We start from the raw sequence: 20,794 nt of genomic DNA, 5'->3' as shown, positions 1-20,794 counted from the left end.
AGGTTCCTGATAGGTGTGAGGATCTGGGGTGTGCTGTGAGAAACAGATGTCTCCATGAAGATCTCAGCTCTGAGACAGGAGAATCTCCATCATGCCCTATTGATGCTACTGTTTAAATAGGTTTTTGTTTTTTTTCTGAAGATCTTCACACACAGAGAGCCAAGGTAGCTGCTCTAAGTCATGATGAAGATCAAGTGGACCACGTGATGGATTGAGGAGTTTTTTTTTGGAGCATTCATTCTGTGGAAATGCATTGCTTTTCAGTAAAATTTGATTGTTCTGTATGGGCCAGTATTTTCCCAATGGAACAAAAGAATGAAACTGTTTGATTGTGCAGTGTCACTTGTTCACCCCAGAAGTGATTTTTCTCATGACCAGGTTGTCCTAGACATCTTTAATCTCTGGACGAAGCTTCCCATTGGTGCTGCAGGGGCGCTGCTGTGTGTGAGTCAAGGAAAATATCAGTGTTACCAACATTGAGGTTTTCAGAATTTATGGACACCTGCTTAGTGGGCTCCATGGGAGAGAGCAAGGCAGAGCCTCATGCTAGACCTGAAGGTGAACATGATTTAGAGGATCAGAGGGAAAGAAAATGAGAATATTTGGGACATTGTTAAAAGAGAACGTTAAGGTTGCGATGTTAGGGGCATTAGTTCAGCATCATCACCAGGGCCCAGGTGATGGGCCCTGAGACCCTTTCTGGGGAGGAGTGAGTAGGACTTGGCCTTCCTGTCTGTCAAAAGCTTGGTGTGAACATCACCCTAACTGCCTTGAGAAAGGAGCTTCCTTCCTGACCCATGTCTTCTCAATCTCTTTGTGTGATGATGGCAATGATACCAGCAGTGTCATTGCAGAGAGGGGCAGAACAGGAATCAGGTCTCCATTTTTCTGACACAGAACAGACAGGACACAAGTCAGTAAGAACTGTCCTCAGGGTCAGACCAGACACAGATCCCAGGACTGATCTTTTTTGGGCTGAGACAGTCAAGTTTTTATTTTTCACCTCTTCTGGAAATCTCCTGAGGAATGATTCTTCAGTAGACCCTGTTGGCCAAGGGTCTTCAGGTTCAGAAATGCTTATCAACTGGACAGTCTTCCAGCTCTTGGCCTGGGCAGTTGCAGCACTCCAAAGTAGCAGGGCAGGTGGGGAGGGACATGAGTTCCAGTGCAGGGTAATTTCAGCAAAGGGCTGGGGACTGATTCCAGACTCCAGGTCATCCTTGCAACTCTTGTGCAATCCATAACATCTCAGTTTCCACTTACTTTGGAGATGGTTTAAAATCTTCTGTCTCAAAGTCTGAGTCTTCCCACAGGTGAATAGAGGAACCCTGGCTATGGGTGTTTACTAGCAGGGCAGTGACTGTGTCTTCCTCATTTGTCCTTACCACAGAGCTCAGTCCTGGGATGGACACATTAGTCTCCATGGATGTTTTAATGAACACACCCCTGGGATGAGCTCTAGGTCACCCCTGGGCTGGGATCTAGTACAAGTGTGGAAAGGTTTTTTTCTCAGCCTGTCCAGCCTGTTGAGCCACACACTCATCCTGGAGCCTGCCCAGCTTCTGAGTCAGGGTCTCTGGAGATTAGGGTGAGCTCCTGAGGGCAGTGAGATGCCCCCACCCCTCTGCTTCTGCTGCTCTGATCTAGTCTAGACAGGGTGCATAGGGCCACACTCTTCCACTGGGTGTGAGCACATCCCTGCTAGAATCCCTCTGAACCTGGATGTTGTCCTCACTGTCCTATCCCCAGCCCCACACAGTGACGAGCCCTTGTGCAGATGCCCAGGAAGTAACTGTAAGTGGTGGTAGGATCAGAGCAGCAAATGATTCTGCAAAAAACACCAGGAGAGGGGAGTCAGGTCTTCCTCATGTCTGGATCTCTGGAGCTGTCCTGTCTAGTGTGCTTCTCAGTCATATACATGCCTCTTTATAGTTAAATAAATATGTACAATGAAATAGTCAAAACCTTATCACAACAGCCACCATGCAATGACCCAGCAACCGTACATCAGAGAGCATTTCCCTCCCCACAGAATGCTGTCTTGCATGTCTGCTGTGAGCCTGGCCCAGGGTCTGATTGCTGGACTCATGTCACTCAAAGCTTGCACATCAAAGTTGGTATCTCAGGGTTGTGGGATTGGAGGTGAGACCTATCATGGGCCAGTGGAAGAAAAAATGGAAAGGTGATTTCTGCCTGGTGCCTGGTGAGCAAGACTGTCTCAAACAAACAAAAAATGATATTCTAGGAGTATTTCTGGGAGCAGTTGGGTTACACCTGTTGCTTTGGAACCTAGGAAGGGGGCTATGAAGCCAGAACAACAACAACAAAGAAATAGCTGTAGAGGTCTGATTTGTTTCTGTTGTATTTTAATAAGGTAGAGATGAGAGGGTGTGTGTTTATGGGCTTTGTGGGCTGCTTTTGTAACCATCGTTTCTTGCTCTGGTATTTAATGATTACTTTTTCCCAGGAAACTTTCCTGCCTATGTCACAGCAAATGTCTAAGCCTTGCTTTTTGATTGGTTAATATCTTTTGGGAATTGGGAATGTGAGAGTATTATTAGGTCTTGGCATTGTCTAAGATGAAAGATAACTGGTGAGACTCCCTCACGGTACTATTTGAACATAGTTGTTTCCCTGAGATGGTCTCATAATCTTCAGTTTCACACTCCATATGCCACACCCAGCAAAGCTCCCTGAGTTACTCACAGTCTCCAGCCACCAGGGTACTGACTTTTACTCTGTCTCCCTCCAGCTCCTCCTGAGGATTGCAGGAGCATCACTTCTGAGGATGATGTTGAGGTAAGAACCCCTTTTTCTGTCCTCTAAAGAATGCCTGGTCAGGTGGGGATTGGGGAGGGAGAGCATCAGGATAAATAGCTAATGGATGCAGGGCTTAAACCTAGGTGATGGGTTGATACATGCAGCAAAGTACCATAGCACGTGTTTACCTCTGTAATAAACCTGCACAAATCTTGTCAGAGTTTAATGCCATGTCCTGCACGTGCATCCTGGAACCTAAACTTCAAAAGAAAACAAAATGAAATAACAATTGTTTCTTTTCTTATTTCTTTCCTTCTGTTAATTGTGTTAATCTGAGAAGGCACATTATGTCTGACATGTCCAATTCTCTGGGGTTGGAATTCAATGGGAGTGTCTTCCCATCGGATATGTGATATATTAGAATGTTTTTAGATGACAGCATCCATTATCAACTGTAATGCAGAGGAATTTTCCTCAACACCAGTTTTCCTCTTTGGTTTAGGCATTGTGCATTTGCCAATGTAAATCAACTTCTAGATAAATTCTGTGGGAAAAGGTCTTGTTTTTTCCGCAGGTGTCCCTATACTAGTAGCATGTTTGATTCTTGGCCTTTGACTCAACCATTGTCTTACAACTAGTTTCCTGAAGTCATCAAGAGACTGACAGGTCTTTGGGTGGGGGGGGCGGGGGTGCAGAAGAATTAATCTGATCCTCATAGTGTCTTTTGTCTAATTGCAGAGTTCATCACTCGGTGTTTATGGTATGTACCCTTAAGTAGCTCACTTGCTGTGGAACAAACTTGCTGGTTTTAATATATAGAAACCTGATTCTGAGTTCTGGTTAAAGAATATTGGGGGTCTAGTGAGAGCAAATAATTTTGCAAGTGTATAACTATGATCAGAGGGACTGTATGAATGCATGTGAACCCAGAGGACCAGCCAGGGGATGTTGTGTGAGCCGACGTGGCTTCAGCTGGAGTAAAAGTGAGTGCACCTCTGACTTATTCTGCTGTTGGTGGTTCTAAAGAGGGGATTCTGGAAAATCTCAACAGTGAAGAAGATGCCTTTCCAGGTAGGCAACAAGATTATAGGTGGAATCTAATAAAGCAGGTTCCCAGGAGCCTTCAGCTTCTGCCTGCTGCTTGGGAGGCTGAGCGAACATGTAGAAAGAGAAGAAAAAGAAAACATCGACGAAGTTTGTTCTTGTCAGAGTTTAATGCCATAGTGGTGAGAAGTCTGCATCCCCTGTCATCACCTCTTTTTTTTTGTGTGTCCCCTGTTCTTGCTTTATTATTTAAAGATGGTCTTTCTGAGGATACCTCTTTTCTGCCTCTGCCACTGCAAATGTTAAAGCCTTTGGTTTGGGACATAGTTCTGTCATGGCAGTTACTTAATCTCGGAGACAAGTTTTCCACAGTGTGCCCAGATGCTTGGGAGAAACTGCTCCTCACCTTCTGAACTGTTAGGTTTCATGGCAGCACATTTATTTGTCTGTCCTTGCTGTTTACTCCTGATATCAAGGGCTCTCTCTGGGCATGGGGGACAGGATGAAGATTTGCTCTAGTTCATGGCAGCACATTTATTTGTCTGTCCTTGCTGTTTACTCCTGATATCAAGGGCTCTCTCTGGGCATGGGGGACAGGATGAAGATTTGCTCTAGGGTCATTGCAAAGCTCCAGTGTCTTGTAAATAGAGGAAGAAGCACACCCTTGAGCACACTGCTGAATTTCATTATTTTAATGAGAATATGGAGTTATACCATCATTTGTTAAAGAGGTCTTCCTTTTCCCATTGTGCATTCTTGGCACCTTTGTTGAAGATCAGTTGACTGTGTATGTATGCATTGAATTTTGGGCTCTTTATTCCATATCTCCAATACTTATGGGTGCCCCCACGCTAGGACCCTGCTGTCTGAATTTCTGTATCTTTTCCTCTCGTAGATTTCAATCTCATGAATGCGTATCTTCCAATGCTATTCTTTTTCAACATTGTTATGATTATTTCAGACATACAAGAATTCAAAAAAAATTTGGGGTTATCTTTTCTGTTTCTGCACAGATGGCTATTACCAGTTTGATAGTAGTTGTGCATCTTTGGATCATTTTGTAGTATTGTGTATTAGTCAAATTTTGTCTTCCTGTCTGTGAATACGGGATGCCTCTTCATTTATTTGTACCTTCTCTATTTTCTTTCAGTCACATTCTGTTCTTACCAGGTTATGAGTATTTCATCTCATTGGTTAGATTCTAAGTATCTAATGATTTCAGAGGTTATTATCCATGGAATTACATTTGTAATCTTGCTATTGGATTGTTGATATTGAGTGCATATTAACACAACTGCCGTTGAGTGTTAACCTTGTACTCTGCAATTTTGATTAATTTATTAGCATGAATAGCATTGTTGTAGACTATCTCCGATTTTCCATATGCAGAATGTGAAAGAAGTTCTCAGCTTCATACTTCTCTTCTCAAGTATATTGTTACTGTGAAGGTCTGTTCATATTCACCTACTGAATGGTGTCCTTCCAGTTGGTGTAGTAAGGTTGTTCAAGAAATACTTTGCCTACTTATTCCATAATTTATAGTTCTAATTCTTTGTTCATGCTATTGTACGTTTATTATTTTTCCATAGAATAAAATGCAGTATTTCTGATTAGATTCTGCATACCTAACTTCCCTTTTTGTGTTGACTGGAAGAACATAGGAAGGTCTATTGTGCTTTTGTTTTTCCACCATCAATTATCTTTTAAACCCTAGACTTCAGAATCTGAAGTGAATCTGGAATGTGGAAATGTGAAGGAAAATGCACAAGAAAGAAACCTAATGTTGCTATTCCCATGGCTTCCCTCCTTTATCATAAATGTATATTTACTTCACAGTATTTGAGACCGTGTTACTTCTACTCATATCACAAGTTTTCCCAAATACATACTGATAATATCTGTGTCTAGGCCAGTTTACCTACCAAAACATAGTTTTAAACATACTTTTGTGGATTATTCAAAATTCCCTATGTACAGAGATATGAATAATATGCTTTCACCCAACCTATTATCCTCCTCAGAAGGAAGGAATGCACAAATCAGGTCTCATGACACTATCCGGAGCACTTTGCCAAGGCTAAGCTACGGTCATCTCCATAACTTGGCAACAGCCTCAGTTTAGCCACTTTTCATTTAAGAGAAAGAAATCATACAGGATATGATATCACATGCTTGGAACCTTCCAATATGGTAGGTAGTTCTCCTCCCCAAGTAAACTGGTGTTCATTCCATTTTACAAGGTATCTGTTGATCTTTCATCAGGTCACTGGCTGATCTTGTAGACAACATGCACTTAAATTTTCTTTTTTTTAGAAGTAGCTACTGTGTGGAATCAGGATGTCACCAAAAGCATTTTTGATACTCATATCTCATTCTTTTGTCCCAAGGTTAGAGTTAAGTTGAAATGACTAGTTTTGGACAGAGCAGTTGTGCATTATGGCATCACCCCTGACTTGGGAGCTTATATCTTGGGTTTGCATGCAGGTCTGGAATGTGTTAAGCTTTGAGATATCAAGCAAGTCAGTTCTTTTTAATTTACCATTCTGAAGATCTACAATACACAGTTTATTTTAATAAACCCATTCAATCCTCACTACAGACCTCACCTAAACAGTGATTGTTTACTATCCACATACTCCTTGGATGGAGAAACTGAAGGGCTAATGAATGTGCCCATGCTTTTAAGCCCCTATGGGAAGGAGGCAAGATATGAACCTAGGGTTATAGCTCTAAAGCTGAATTGATAATATATTGTTGAACTGCAGTTATTACCCTGAGGAGGATGGCTCTCAACCCTACCATCATGGGTAGCTGTAAGTTGGTTCCCTCACACATGCAAGTCCTAGATTTACATGAGTCTACAGAGATCCCAAACACTGTATGATTCCAAGATGGCTGCAGCAGTCACGTGGCTTAGGGCAGACCACAGTGAATGCAACTGCAGGATATGGCACAGTCATTGGTGTGAATACTGCAGAGCTGCCCAATACCTCTGACCACAGGGTCAAGTGCAAGTTCTGAATATTAGGAAGCAGTACTTAGAAATATTGAGAAACTCCTTTCAGTGCTGGGGACATTCCTCAGCAGTTGGCCCCAAACAAATAAGATGAATGAGATATTTTTGAGATGGTTGAAAACTCTTATCACCAGAAGACCTAGAAATGATCAAATTCTGCAAACTACATTCGTTAGACACAATGACAAGACAGCAAAAAAGTATAGGTATCCTCCATAGGCAATTACAGCACATGCATGACAAAGGAAAGATGGACTGAAGAAGGAACTATTCATGTGATTAACACCAGTTGTTTTATAGAATATAACTTCAATGTTTCCAATTCTTCCATCATTGGGTATAACAAAAGTTTAGTACTTAACTAAAATAGACTGTTTTGCCTAGAATTGAATACACCTGTCTGATCAACTTAGCTTTTATTCAAGGATTGAAAATTCTAAAAAGCAGAACTGCAGCGACAGCCATTTATGTGACAGCCATTTTCCTTCAAGTGAATCCATAAATGGAAAAATGTTCTTGGGACATAAATCACATAAACAAATATTGTTATATCTATTTGACACAATAAATCCCTAGTGTCCTCTTCTAAAAAATATACTTCACTATGATTACACATTGCAAACCAAAAGGTTATATAAAACCAGTCTCAATCAATTTAGAAGTTTAATTTGCCAAGGTTAAGGACATGCTAGTGACACAGCCCCAGGAGGTCCTGAGTACATATATCCAAGGTGATCGGGCTACAGTTTGGTTTTTACATGTTTTAGGGAGACATAAGACATCAATTAATACATGCAAGATGTCAATTTCTTTCCTTGAGAAAGACAGGACAACTGAAAGTGGGAGAAGGTTGGGGCTCCAGGTCATAAGGAAGATTTCAAGATTTTTTGATTGTCAATTGGTTGAATTTAAAAACCTTGAATCAATAGAAAAAAGTGGGTTCAGATAAGGGTCTGGGTAGACCCAGGTTTTTATTATGCATCTTTAAAACTGATGCTAAATGTAGCATCAGCATGATTGGGTCCTAGAGTACTGCCATAGTCTTGAATATGCTGTTTGTTTAAAAGAGCTTCAAAACGTGTGAGAGGCAGAAAGGCACTCTTCCATTGAACCTTAGTGTGCATTTGAGTTTCCCTTTTCGGTTGACACTTTTGTGTTGCTGCATGATGCTCTAGTATGAGGTGGAGACCTCCATGTCTCATCTCTTTCCTGCTGCCCTCCCTTGCCAGCCCTCTTCCACCCAGGGGGACAGCACAGCAGCAACTCAGTCCATGCTTGATCACCCACCTCCATACCCCACATCCAGCAAAGCTCCCTGAGTAACTCACAGCCACCAACCACCAGGGTGCTGAGCTTTCCCCTTTGTACTTCCAGTGTCTTCAAATGACCAGGCGAGCACGGTCGGACTCAGATCCTGGACAGAGGAAGAAGATCTGGAGGAGGAAGACCTCTATGTAAGACTCTTTTTCTTTGTCTTCTAAAGAAATTTTGCTTTTGTGATTTCTTCTCAGTTAATTTGGATGTGAAAATCTGAAAATGTACATTATTTACAGCATATGCAATTCTCTTTGTGGGGGTGAAATTCAGTGGGAATGTCTTCCCAACAAACATGCAATCCACTGGGAGGTTTTCAAATGACAGCATCCATTATCAGCTGCAGTGCAGAGGCACGTTCCTCAACATGTTTTTCTCCTTGGATTAAGCATTGTGTGTTTGCCTATTAAATCAACTTTAAAGGTGAATTCTGTGAAGAAAGACCTTATTTTTCCATAAGCATCCTCATGGTTTTGGGGATGTTGACCTATGGCTCAGCTGCTGGGCCACTCTTGTTTTCTACTCTTGCCAAGGGGTGCACCACAGAGTCTCAGCCTCATAATGTTGTTTTTGTATAATTGCAGAGAACATCCCAGGAAAGGGCGAGAAGTAAGTACCATGAAGTAACTCACATCATGAGGGACCAGCTTGCCGCTTGAGTGTATAGAAACCTGACTCTGGGATCCCGCTGGGAAGGAGGATTGGGGGTCTCCTGAAAGTGATTTGGCCAATATAGAACTCCAGCCAGAGAGGCTGTAGGAAGGTTTATTAACTCAGAACAAAGACCAGGGAATGATGTGTGAGGCCGCATGGCTTTAGCTGCTGGAAGAGGAGTGGGTGAGTCACTCTTTCTAATGACTTGTCCTGACGTTTTTGTTTGTAAAGGCTGGATTCTGGGGAGCAACTTCAAACCCCACAAAGATGACCCCCAAGGTAGGGATCTACTTTCCAGGTAGGACCTAATGGGAAAGGGTTCCTAAGAGCCTTCACCTTCAGGTTATCCTTGCTGCTTGAGGGGATGAAGCAGGGGGTATGAAATCAGAAAGAAAATGAAAATGTGCACAAGGATTGGTTTGCTCTTTTCAAAGTTTGTTGTCATAAAGGTAGGAACTGTGTCTCTGGGCTATGAGGGTGCTGTGTTTATTAGAGATGATTTCTGCAATATGCCTGCTCTTTTCTGCCCAGTGAAACATCAAAACCTTTGGTTTAGATTACTCGGCACTCCTTGGGATTATGCACAAGGGATGTAGCGCTGGGCATTGAGTGTCATCTGTAAGGAAAGGAAGGAATCTGTGGGAACATCTTTCTCACAGGCATTTACTTGAAGTTAGAGAAAAAGCTCTGCTGTGTGCTAAGGGGAAGTTGATAATCACCCTCTGAACTTATAAGACTTGTCATAGCACATTTATGTTTGTTTTCTCTGCGGGTTTAAAGGGATCTCCCAGGGGTGGATGAGAGAGTGAATATTCAATCTGGGCTCACTGGTGCATCTCCAGTCTCCTGGGAAGGCAGAGAGGGAGTCTGACCTTGATCATCTTTGTAGCCTCCACTTCCCACTTCTACCACAGATTCTGAGATGAGGCTTCTTTCTCTCCAGTTCTTTAATTTTGGGGGAAACTAAGAGTTCCTTCCCACAGAAGATGGCATTACACTATTTTCTGTCTTCAAAAATTAGGCTTCCGTTGTTCTCTAAGTTGATATTTATAAGTTAAGTTCTGGACCTTTTATTCACAGATTGCTAAAAGTTGTACAGGAAACTCCATAGGATAAAATGTGCTGATGGCACATAATTCTGTCCATGCTATGGATGACATTTTTATCTTTGGAGGATCCTCATTTTACATAGTAAGATGCAAAACTAAGTGGGCACCCTCTATCCAGCCTGGGGCACTTCATTAAAGAACTGAGTTTGCTGCTGCCTGTCATTTGCTTTTCTTCATGAGACCTTTGAACCACCTAAATATTGCCAGCACCCTCTTTTGGGACCCTGATATCTGAGAGGTTGAGATGGCACAAGTGCAGACATCCCTAGTTCCTCCCTGAAATTTCCCTCCTCTTTTAATCATCTTCTTCCTTAAGGGAACTGCTCTGACTGCTAATGACTTGTTTAGACCTCTCCAGGTTTGGACTGTCATACATAGAATAAGTCAGTATGTGATTCTCAGTGTCTGGCTTTTTTGCTCACATTATGATTTGAAATTCATTCATGTTCATAAGTGTAACTGGTTTTGGAATAATACTGGCACTCATTTCTGTGAAGTAGATTGTTAGAAGGGAATGTATCTTTTATTGTCATGAATAGTGCCAAATATTTTTCAGAATGGTGATGCTAATTCATGCTCCTGTAGCAGCATATGTGAGGAGACATTTCTCCAAATCCTTGTGCACTTTTAGTTTTATCTCTCCCTAAAAATTCCATCACTGTGGCTAGTCTTTCAATTGTATAGCATCTTACTTAAAATTTTTAACCAAAAATTTTGTTTTAATCTAATGATGCAGGCCAGTAGGTTTGTGTACGCCCATCTGACCCCAGCCATGTAAGTAATCATTGATCAAAATGTCACTGTGCCACGACTGTACTTGATAACAGCTGCTTACGTTATTAAAATGTGAAGGATAACTGATATACATTTAAGTCATCGATACTATGTGGTCACTTCTCTATGTTGCCTCTTTGAAGCATCAGTCACTTTGAGGCATAATTAGTTTTGTTCTGTTCATTATACAGCTGAGGAATGTGAGTCTCGGTTAAGTAAATTATTCACGAGACACGCCCACAGCTGGATCTCTCTAACACCAAAGGCTAATCTATAAACTAACATGCTGCACTGCCTGTAGTGGTGAAGTAGACTTGCCGTAAAGTGACGTTTGCTTCTGCAGCTGGGCGTGTGAGCTTAGCGGTGTTGCTGTGACCTATTGCTTTATGGGTTTGAGATTGGTGTTGCAGAAACCCAGATAGAGAAGCTCTTGGCTGAGGGAGTGAAAAATTACTGAAAGGATAGATGAGTGCGTTTGAAGGATCATGCTTCCATGGAGCATGTTGAGCCTCTTGGAATAAAAACAGATACAATCAAACAGAATCGCCCAGTCCTCAGTTGTACCATTTGGTAAGCATCAGCACACCATGAAGTGTGCTCACTGCTGTGTTGTGGGGACATAAAATCTATCCCAGGCTTCTGTGGCCGCCCATTCTGTCCTGTCCAATGAACCTCTTTTCTGTTCCATTGGTCTACATTTCTGTTTCGGTACCAGTACCATGCTGTTTTGATTAGTGTAGCAGCTAAGTTTGTGATCAGGTTTTCAGTATTCATTGAGAGAAACAACCTTTTGTAAGCAATCCACAGCACGATGTGCTCCTCATAAAGCTTTGTTTCTGTGTTGCAGGTAGTGCCGGTGTTCCATCTGAAGTGTGACTCTGGTAAGTATTCTGGAATTATTGTCAAGAAAAAAAGCTGGTTTCAATGTGCAGTGCCACCCTGATTCTGGGATTGTGATAGGAATAAGCATAGTGAAAGTGTTTTTTAGAAACCTGAGTTCCCCAGGGAAAAATCGTGGCCTAATTTTGAGGCAGCAGCTGTGCTCCCTTTTGGCTGGTACTGAGTTGGGTGCTTGAGGATTGGTGGTGTCTTGTGTGAGGCTGCATCATGTGTGTGAATTTTGTGTGTGCTTCTGTGAAGGTGAGGCTGTGTTTTCTCAGGAGAGATTTCCCATTTACATAGCCCATTCTCCAGTGTCCACTTTTAAAGAATAAAATCCAGCCCCACTCTACTGTCTGTACAGTGACTCCTCCACCCTCACCAGAGCCATCCCTGGGTCTGGTTTATTATCCTCACAGCTCAGGTGGAGAACCTGAAGGGCCAGGGGGTGGCCCCAGCTCCTGAGTTCCTGAATGAAAAAGTGAAAACACAAACCCAGGAGTGTGGGCCAGTGCTGACACTAGCAACTACTGGCATGCTCTCAGTCATGGGGTGTTCACCACCATGCAGGGAGTCTAGCATTCATGTATAAGCCCTAAGGAAGTCCCAGACACTGCCCGTCATAAAGTGGCCTCCATGGTCACACAACCCAGGGCAGTTACAGGTACATCTCCCCACAGACCGGCGTAATCATCAGTGTGAAAAGCACAAAGATCCCCAGGTGTTTGGGTCGGCTCACAGATCCTTTTTTGTTTCATTTTCAAGTTCAGGGGAACCTGTGCAGGATGAGCAGGTTTGGTACATACGTAAACGTGTGTCACGAGGGTTTGTGGTACAGGTTATCTCATCATCCACATATTAAGCCTAATATCAGTTATTTTCCTGATCTTCCCCCTACTCTCACCGTCCACCCTCCAGCAGGCCGCAAGCTCACAAATTCTAAGAGGAGTGGGGGACCACACTGACCAATGCGGCCCACTTCAGTTGTGAAGTTAATTTGCTCAGCAATTGGCCAAAGCATATAAGGGTCAGTGATGTCTTTTAGTAGATTTAGTAATATCTTCCCAAGCCCTAAAATGCTCAAACCCGACCAGCTGAAAATGATGAGGAGAGGGACAGGTACGAACTCTGTGCAGCACTTGGTTGGTAGCCTGGTTTCCATCCTCTCATGGCAACTCTCTTGTGCATGCGTGTTAAAGACCTCAGCCTCAACCCAAGCCTCCTCCATGAGGAGACTCTCACTATTGGCCGGCTACTGCAGCATATGGACACCAGCCAAAGTGAAACAAAACGTTGCTTTCAAACAAGTTATGTATTCATAATGTCTACTGATTGTTTTGTAATCTCTGCTCTCTCTGTGGTTATGTCTTCCTATTAATTTCTGATAGTAATTATGTGATTTCCCTTTTTCTTGATAAATCTCACTAATGACTTGTGTACTAGATTTTTCTTGAAAACAACTGTTGGCTTTGATCCACAGCTGAATCATCATCCATGACTGGGACATCAGGGGCATTATCCACAGACGGGCATCATCTACAGCTGGGGCATCATCCATGCCTGTGGCATCATCCACAGCTGGGGTATCATCCACGCCTGGGGCATCATTCACTGCTGGGGCATCATCTACTCCTGGGGCATCATCCACAGATGGGCATCATCCACACCTGGGGCATCATCCACTGCTGCAGCATCATCCATACCTGGGGCATCATCCACTCCTGTGGCATCATCCACTGCTGTGGCATCATCCACAGATGGGCATCATCCACACCTGGAGCATCATCCACTGCTATGGCATCATCCACAGCTGGGGCATCATCCACTGCTGTGGCATCATCCACTGCTGGGGCATCATCCATGCCTGGGGCATCATCCATGCCTGGGGCATCCACTGCCACGGCATCATCCACTGCTGCGGCATCATCCACTGCTGCAGCATCATCCACAGATGGGCATCATCGACTGCTGGGCCATCATCCATGCCTGGGGCATCCACTGCTGTGGCATCATTCACAGATGGGCATAATCGACTTGTGGCATTATCCACTGCTGGGGCATCATCCACTGCTGCAGTGTCCACAGATGGGGCATCATCCATGCCAGGGGCATCATTCACTGCTGTGGCATCATCCACAGATGGGCATCATCCATGTCTGGGGCATCCACTGCTGAGGCATCTTCCATGCCTGGGGCATTTACTGCTGGGGCATCATCCACACCTGGGGCATCATCCATGCCTAGGGCATCATCCACTGCTGTGGCATCATCCATGCCTGGAGCATCATCCACTGCTGGGGCATCATCCACAGATGGGCATCATCCATGTCTGGGGCATCCACACCTGGGGCATCCACTGCTGAGGCATCTTCCATGCCTGGGGCATCCACTGCTGTGGCATCATCCATGCCTGGGGCATCATCCACAGATGGGCATCATCCATGCCTGGGGCATCATCCATTGCTGGGGCATCATCCACAGATGGGCACCATCCATGCCTGGAGCATCATCCACTGCTGTGGCATCCACGCCTGGGGCATCATCCACTGCTGGGGCATCCACAGATGGGCATCATCTATGCCTGGAGCATCCACTGCTGTGGCATCATCCACGCCTGGGGCATCATCCACTGCTGGGGCATCCATGCCTGGGGCATCATCCACAGCTGGGGCATCATCCACTGCTGTGGCATCATCCACACCTGGGGCATCATCCACTGCTGTAGCGTCATCCATGCCTGTGGCATCATCCAGTGCTGGGTCATCACACCTGTGGCATCATCCACAGATGGGCATCATCCATGCCTGGGGCATCATATACAGCTGGGGCATCATCCACACCTGGGGCATTATCCACTGCTGGGGCATCATCCATGCCTGGGGCATTATCCACTGCTGGGGCATCATCCACAGATGGGCATCATCCACTCCTGGACCATCATCCACTGCTGTGGCATCCACAGATGGGCATCATCCATGCCTGGGGCATCATCCACTGCTGGGGCATCCACAGATGGGCATCATCCATGCCTGGAGCATCATCCACTGCTGGGGCATCATCCATGCCTGGGGCATCCACAGCTGTGGCATCATCCATGCCTGGGGCATCATCCACAGATGGGCATCATCCACTGCTGGGGCATTATCCACACCTGGGGCATCATCCACAGATGGGCATCATCCATGCCTGGGGCATCATCCACTGCTGTGGCATCATCCATGCCTGGGGCATCATCCACAGATGGGCATCATCCACTGCTGGGGCATCATCCACACCTGGGGCATCCACAGATGGGCATCATCCATGCCTGGTGCATCATCCACTGCTGGGGCATCATCTATGCCTGGAGCACCATCCACGTCTGGGGCATCATCCACTGCTGGGGCATCATCCATGCCTGGGGCATCATCCACACCTTGGGCATCATCCACGCGTGGGGCATCATCCACTGCTGTGGCATCCATGCCTGTGGCATCCACTGCTGGGTCATCATTCACACTTGTGGCATCATCCACAGATGGGCATCATTCATGCCTGGGGCATCATATACAGCTGGGGCATCATCCACGCCTGGACCATCATCCACTGCTGTGGCATCATCCACAGATGGGCATCATCCATGCCTGGGGCATCATCCACTGCTGGGGCATCCATGCCTGGAGCATCATCCACTGCTGGGGCATCATCCACAGATGGGCATCATCCATGCCTGGAGCATCATCCACTGCTGGGGCATCATCCATGCCTGGGGCATCATCCACTGCTGGGGCATCATCCGCAGCTGGGGCATCATCCACACCTTGGGCATCATCCACGCCTGGGGCATCATCCACTGCTGTGGCATCATCCATGCCTGTGGCATCATCCACTGCTGGGTCATCCACACCTGTGGCATCATCCACAGATGGGCATTATCCATGCCTGGGGCATTATCTACTGCTGGGGCATCATCCACAGATGGGCAACATCCACTCCTGGACCATCATCCACTGTGGCATCCACAGATGGGCATCATCCATGCCTGGGGCATCCATGCCTGGGGCATCATCCACACCTGGGGCATCATCCACTGCTATGACATCATCCATGCCTGGGGCATCATCCACAGATGGGCATCATCCACTGCTGGGGCATCATCCACACCTGGGGCATCATCCACAGATGGGCATCCATGCCTGGAGCATCCACTGCTGGGGCATCATCCACAGATGGGCATCATCCATGCCCGGTGCATCATCCACTGCTGTGGCATCCATGCCTGGGGCATCATCCACTGCTGGGGCATCATCCACATATGGGCATCATCTATGCCTGGAGCATCATCCACTGCTGTGGCATCATCCACGGCTGTGGCATCATCCATGCCTGTGGCATCATCCACTGCTGGGTCATCACACCTGTGGCATCATCCACAGATGGGCATCATCCATGCCTGGGGCATCATATACAGCTGGGGCATCATCCACACCTGGGGCATTATCCACTGCTGGGGTATCATCCACAGATGGGCATCCATGCCTGGACCATCATCCACTGCTGTGGCATCCACAGATGGGCATCATCCACACCTGGAGCATCATCCACTGCTGGGGCATCATTTATGCCTGTGGCATCATCCAGTGCTGGGTCATCATCCACACCTGTGGCATCATCCACAGATGGGCATCATCCATGCCTGGGGCATCATATACAGCTGGGGCATTATCCATGCCTGGGGCATTATCCACTGCTGGGGTATCATCCACAGATGGGCATCATCCACTCCTGGACCATCATCCACTGCTGTGGCATCCACAGATGGGCATCATCCATGCCTGGGGCATCATCCACTGCTGGGGCATCCACAGATGGGCATCATCCATGCCTGGAGCATCATCTGCTGAGGCATCATTCATGCCTGGGGCATCATCCACAGCTGGGGCATCATCCATGCCTGGGGCATCATCCACAGATGGGCATCATCCACTCCTGGACCATCATCCACTGCTGTGGCATCCACAGATGGGCATCATCCATGCCTGGGGCATCATCCACTGCTGGGGCATCCACAGATGGACATCATCCATGCCTGAAGCATCATCTACTGCTGGGGCATCATTCATGCCTGGGGCATCATCCACACCTGGGGCATCATCCACTGTGGCATCATCCATGCCTGGGGCATCATCCACAGATGGGCATCATCCACTGCTGGGGCATCATCCACACCTGGGGCATCATCCACAGATGCGCATCATCCATGCCTGGAGCATCATCCACTGCTAGGGCATCATCCACAGATGGGCATCATCCATGCCTGGAGCATCATCCACTGCTGTGGCATCCATGCCTGGGGCATCATCCACTGCTGGGGCATCATCCACAGATGGGCATCATCTATGCCTGGAGCATCATCCACTGCTGTGGCATCATCCATGCCTGGGGCATCATCCACTGCTGGGGCATCATCCATGCCTGGGGCATCATCCACTGCTGTGGCATCTATGCCTGGAGCATCATCCACTGCTGTGGCATCATCCATGCCTGGGGCATCATCCACTGCTGGGGCATCATCCATGCCTGGGGCATCATCCACGGCTGTGGCATCATCCATGCCTGTGGCATCATCCACTGCTGGGTCATCACACCTGTGGCATCATCCACAGATGGGCATCCATGCCTGGGGCATCATATACAGCTGGGGCATCATCCACACCTGGGGCATCCACTGCTGGGGCATCATCCACAGATGGGCATCCATGCCTGGACCATCATCCACTGCTGTGGCATCCACAGATGGGCATCATCCACACCTGGAGCATCATCCACTGCTGGGGCATCATTTATGCCTGTGGCATCATCCAGTGCTGGGTCATCATCCACACCTGTGGCATCATCCACAGATGGGCATCATCCATGCCTGGGGCATCATATACAGCTGGGGCATCCATGCCTGGGGCATTATCCACTGCTGGGGTATCATCCACAGATGGGCATCATCCATGCCTGGGGCATTATCCACTGCTGTGGCATCATCCACGCCTGGGGCATCCATGCCTGGGCATCATCCACTGCTGTGGCATCATCCATGCCTGTGGCATCCACAGATGGGCATCATCCACACCTGGGGCATTATCCACTGCTGTGGCATCATCCACAGATGGGCATAATCAACTGTTGTGGCATCATCCACTGCTGGGGCATCATCCACTGCTGCAGCATCCACAGATGGGGCATCATCCATGCCAGGGGCATCATTCACTGCTGTGGCATCATCCACAGATAGGCACCATCCATGTCTGGGGCATCCACTGCTGAGGCATCTTCCATGCCTGGGGCATCATTTACTGCTGGGGCATCATCCACACCTGGGGCATCATCCATGCCTAGGGCATCATCCACTGCTGTGGCATCCACACCTGGAGCATCATCCACTGCTGGGGCATCATCCACTGCTGTGGCATCCACAGATGGGGCATCATCCATGTCTGGGGCATCCACACCTGGGGCATCCACTGCTGAGGCATCTTCCACACCTGGGGCATCATCCACTGCTGTGGCATCCATGCCTGGGGCATCATCCACAGATGGGCATCATCCATGCCTGGGGCATCATTTACAGATGGGCATCATCCATGCCTGGTGCATCATCCACTGCTGTGGCATCCATGCCTGGGACATCATCCACTGCTGGGGCATCATCTATGCCTGGAGCATCATCCACTGCTGTGGCATCCACGCCTGGGGCATCATCCACTTCTGGGGCATCATCCATGCCTGGGGCATCATCCACAGCTGGGGCGTCATCCACACCTGGGGCATCCACTGCTGTGGCATCATCCATGCCTGTGGCATCATCCACTGCTGGGTCATCCACACCTGTGGCATCCACACCTGTGGCATCATCCACAGATGGGCATCATCCATGCCTGAGGCATCATATACAGCTGGGGCATCATCCACACCTGGGGCATTATCCACTGCTGGGGCATCATCCACAGATGGGCATCATCCACTCCTGGACCATCCACTGCTGTGGCATCCACAGATGGGCATCCATGCCTGGGGCATCATCCATGCCTGGGGCATTATCCACTGCTGGGGCATCATCCACAGATGGGCATCATCCATGCCTGGGGCATCATCCACAGATGGGCATCATTCACTTTTGGACCATCATCCACTGCTGTGGCATCATCCACAGATGGGCATCATGTATGCCTGGAGCATCATCCACTGCTGTGGCATCATCCACAGATGGGGCATCATTCATGTCTGGGGCATCCACACCTGGGGCATCCACTGCTGAGGCATCTTCCACACCTGGGGCATCATCCACTGCTGGGGCATCATCCACAGATGGGCATCATCCACTCCTGGACCATCATTCACTGCTGTTGCATCATCCACAGATGGGCATCACGTATGCCTGGGGCATCCACTGCTGGGGCATCATCCACAGATGGGCATCTACTGCTGGGGCATCATCCATGCCTGGGGCATCCACTGCTACAGCATCATCCACTGCTGGGGTGGCATCCACAGATAGGCATCAACTGCTGGGGCATCATCCACGCCTGGGGCATCATCCACTGCTGGGGCATCATCCACAGATGGGCATCATCCACTGCTGGGGCATCATCCACTGCTGTGGCATCATCCACAGATGGGGCATCATTCATGTCTGGGGCATCCACACCTGGGGCATCCACTGCTGAGGCATCTTCCACACCTGGGGCATCATCCACTGCTGTGGCATCATCCATGCCTGGGGCATCATCCACAGATGGGCATCATCCATGCCTGGGGCATCATCCACAGATGGGCATCATTCATGCCTGGGGCATCATTCACAGATGGGCATCATCCATACCTGGGGCATCATTCACTGCTGGGGCATCATCCATGCCTGGGGCATCATTCACTGCTGGGGCATCATCCACACCTGTGGCATCATGCACTGCTGGGGCATCATCCACTGCTGGGGCATCATCCACACCTGGGGCATCCACTGCTGGGGCATCATCCATGCCTGTGGCATCATCTACAGATGGGCATCATCCACGCCTGGGGCATATACAGCTGGGGCATCCACACCTGGGGCATCATCCATGCCTGGGCATTATCCACTGCTGAGGCATCCACAGATGGGCATCATCCATTGCTGAGGCATCATCCACTGCTGGGGCATCATCCATACCTGGGGCATCATCCACTGCTGAGGCATTATCCACGCCTGGGGCATCCACAGATGGGCATCATCCACTGCTGGGGCATCATCCACGCCTGGGGCATCATCCACGCCTCTGGTAGCTCTGCAGGAAGGTTGCCCACCTCACCCTTGCTTTTTCCAGGTTCCAGAGGCTCCCATTTAAAGGAGTGTCTCTCCCCACTCTGCCTCACCCAACACCAGCTCTCCTGTACCTATGGGCTTTCTAAATGCTTTCTTCCACCTTCATCTCATTGGATTCATGACTGGAAAATAGTCAAAAATTATAAAAAGGTGGAAGTGGAGGTGATCTGGAAATCCCTGCTATAATATTTTTAAAGGAATCTACTGGAAACTATGTTTTAAATAAAGCCATTCCTTAGCACTAGAATATCAAGCCATTCATGTTTTTAACAGGCTTTGAGATATAATTCAAATGTTTTTTACATGAACATGTATGTATGTGTATATATATATAACTACATACATATGTGTGTATGTATACACACAGTTGTATATATATGCACATACATGTGTATACAGTTATGTATATAGTTGTATATATATATATACACACACACACATACGCATATATGTATAATTTTAGGACACAAAAATACTGATCTTGAGAAAAAAGAATTGGTCTACATAAATATTGAAACTATCTGGCATAGCAAAAGTCCCCTTTAAGAATATGACTTACAAAGCGCAGAGTGACAGAAAATGCTCACAGCGTGTTCATGTGAAGAATGTGTTGTGTTGGCCTTGGCTGTCAATGTTGCCAATGTTGCTGCTGTCCTCAGTGCAGACAGCTGTGGCATTTGTTCAGAACCTTCGGATGCTGAGAGTGGCTGAATCGGCCCTGCCTGGGCCACAGACCCTAAATTGGACAGAGGGGAGGGACTGTGGTTCAGAATCAGCATAGTGAGGAGGGCGGGTGTGTGGAGCAGAGCTGACTGGATCCCTGTCCCTGGGTGAGGTGACCCCTCCTCTGTGCAGTGAGGAGGGTAAAGACAGGAGCCCTGGGTATGGTTCAGATGTGACTGCTTTGTGACA

The 20,794-nt window shown here is 47.3% G+C and overlaps 1 protein-coding gene across 10 annotated transcripts in view; it reads left to right on the top strand.

The window, feature by feature from the left end:
• The window catches only part of LOC144576461 (uncharacterized), a 46,738-nt gene extending 26,609 nt beyond the window's left edge, over positions 1–20,129 (top strand). For 6 of the 10 annotated variants that reach the window (XM_078350887.1, XM_078350876.1, XM_078350867.1 and 3 more), the window contains 7 exons: positions 2,753–2,799; positions 3,499–3,520; positions 8,195–8,274; positions 8,719–8,743; positions 9,020–9,067; positions 11,519–11,552; positions 13,031–20,129. In XM_078350887.1, coding sequence (XP_078207013.1) covers positions 2,753–2,799; positions 3,499–3,520; positions 8,195–8,274; positions 8,719–8,743; positions 9,020–9,067; positions 11,519–11,547 — 251 coding nt within the window. In that variant the 3' untranslated portion in view covers positions 11,548–11,552; positions 13,031–20,129. Of the gene's footprint in view, positions 1–2,752; positions 2,800–3,498; positions 3,521–8,194; positions 8,275–8,718; positions 8,744–9,019; positions 9,068–10,633; positions 10,672–10,970; positions 11,553–13,030 lie in introns of those variants that run through there. The other 4 variants (XR_013527302.1, XM_078350857.1, XM_078350858.1 and 1 more) reach the window with 4 other exon arrangements.
• Positions 20,130–20,794: the final 665 nt, after the last annotated feature.

This window comes from Callithrix jacchus, chromosome 1 (genome assembly GCF_049354715.1).
Source record: "Callithrix jacchus isolate 240 chromosome 1, calJac240_pri, whole genome shotgun sequence".
NCBI lineage: Eukaryota > Metazoa > Chordata > Mammalia > Primates > Cebidae > Callithrix > Callithrix jacchus.
The sequence above is the reverse complement of the archived record's forward strand: the minus strand, read 5'-3'. Positions and strand labels throughout refer to the sequence as shown.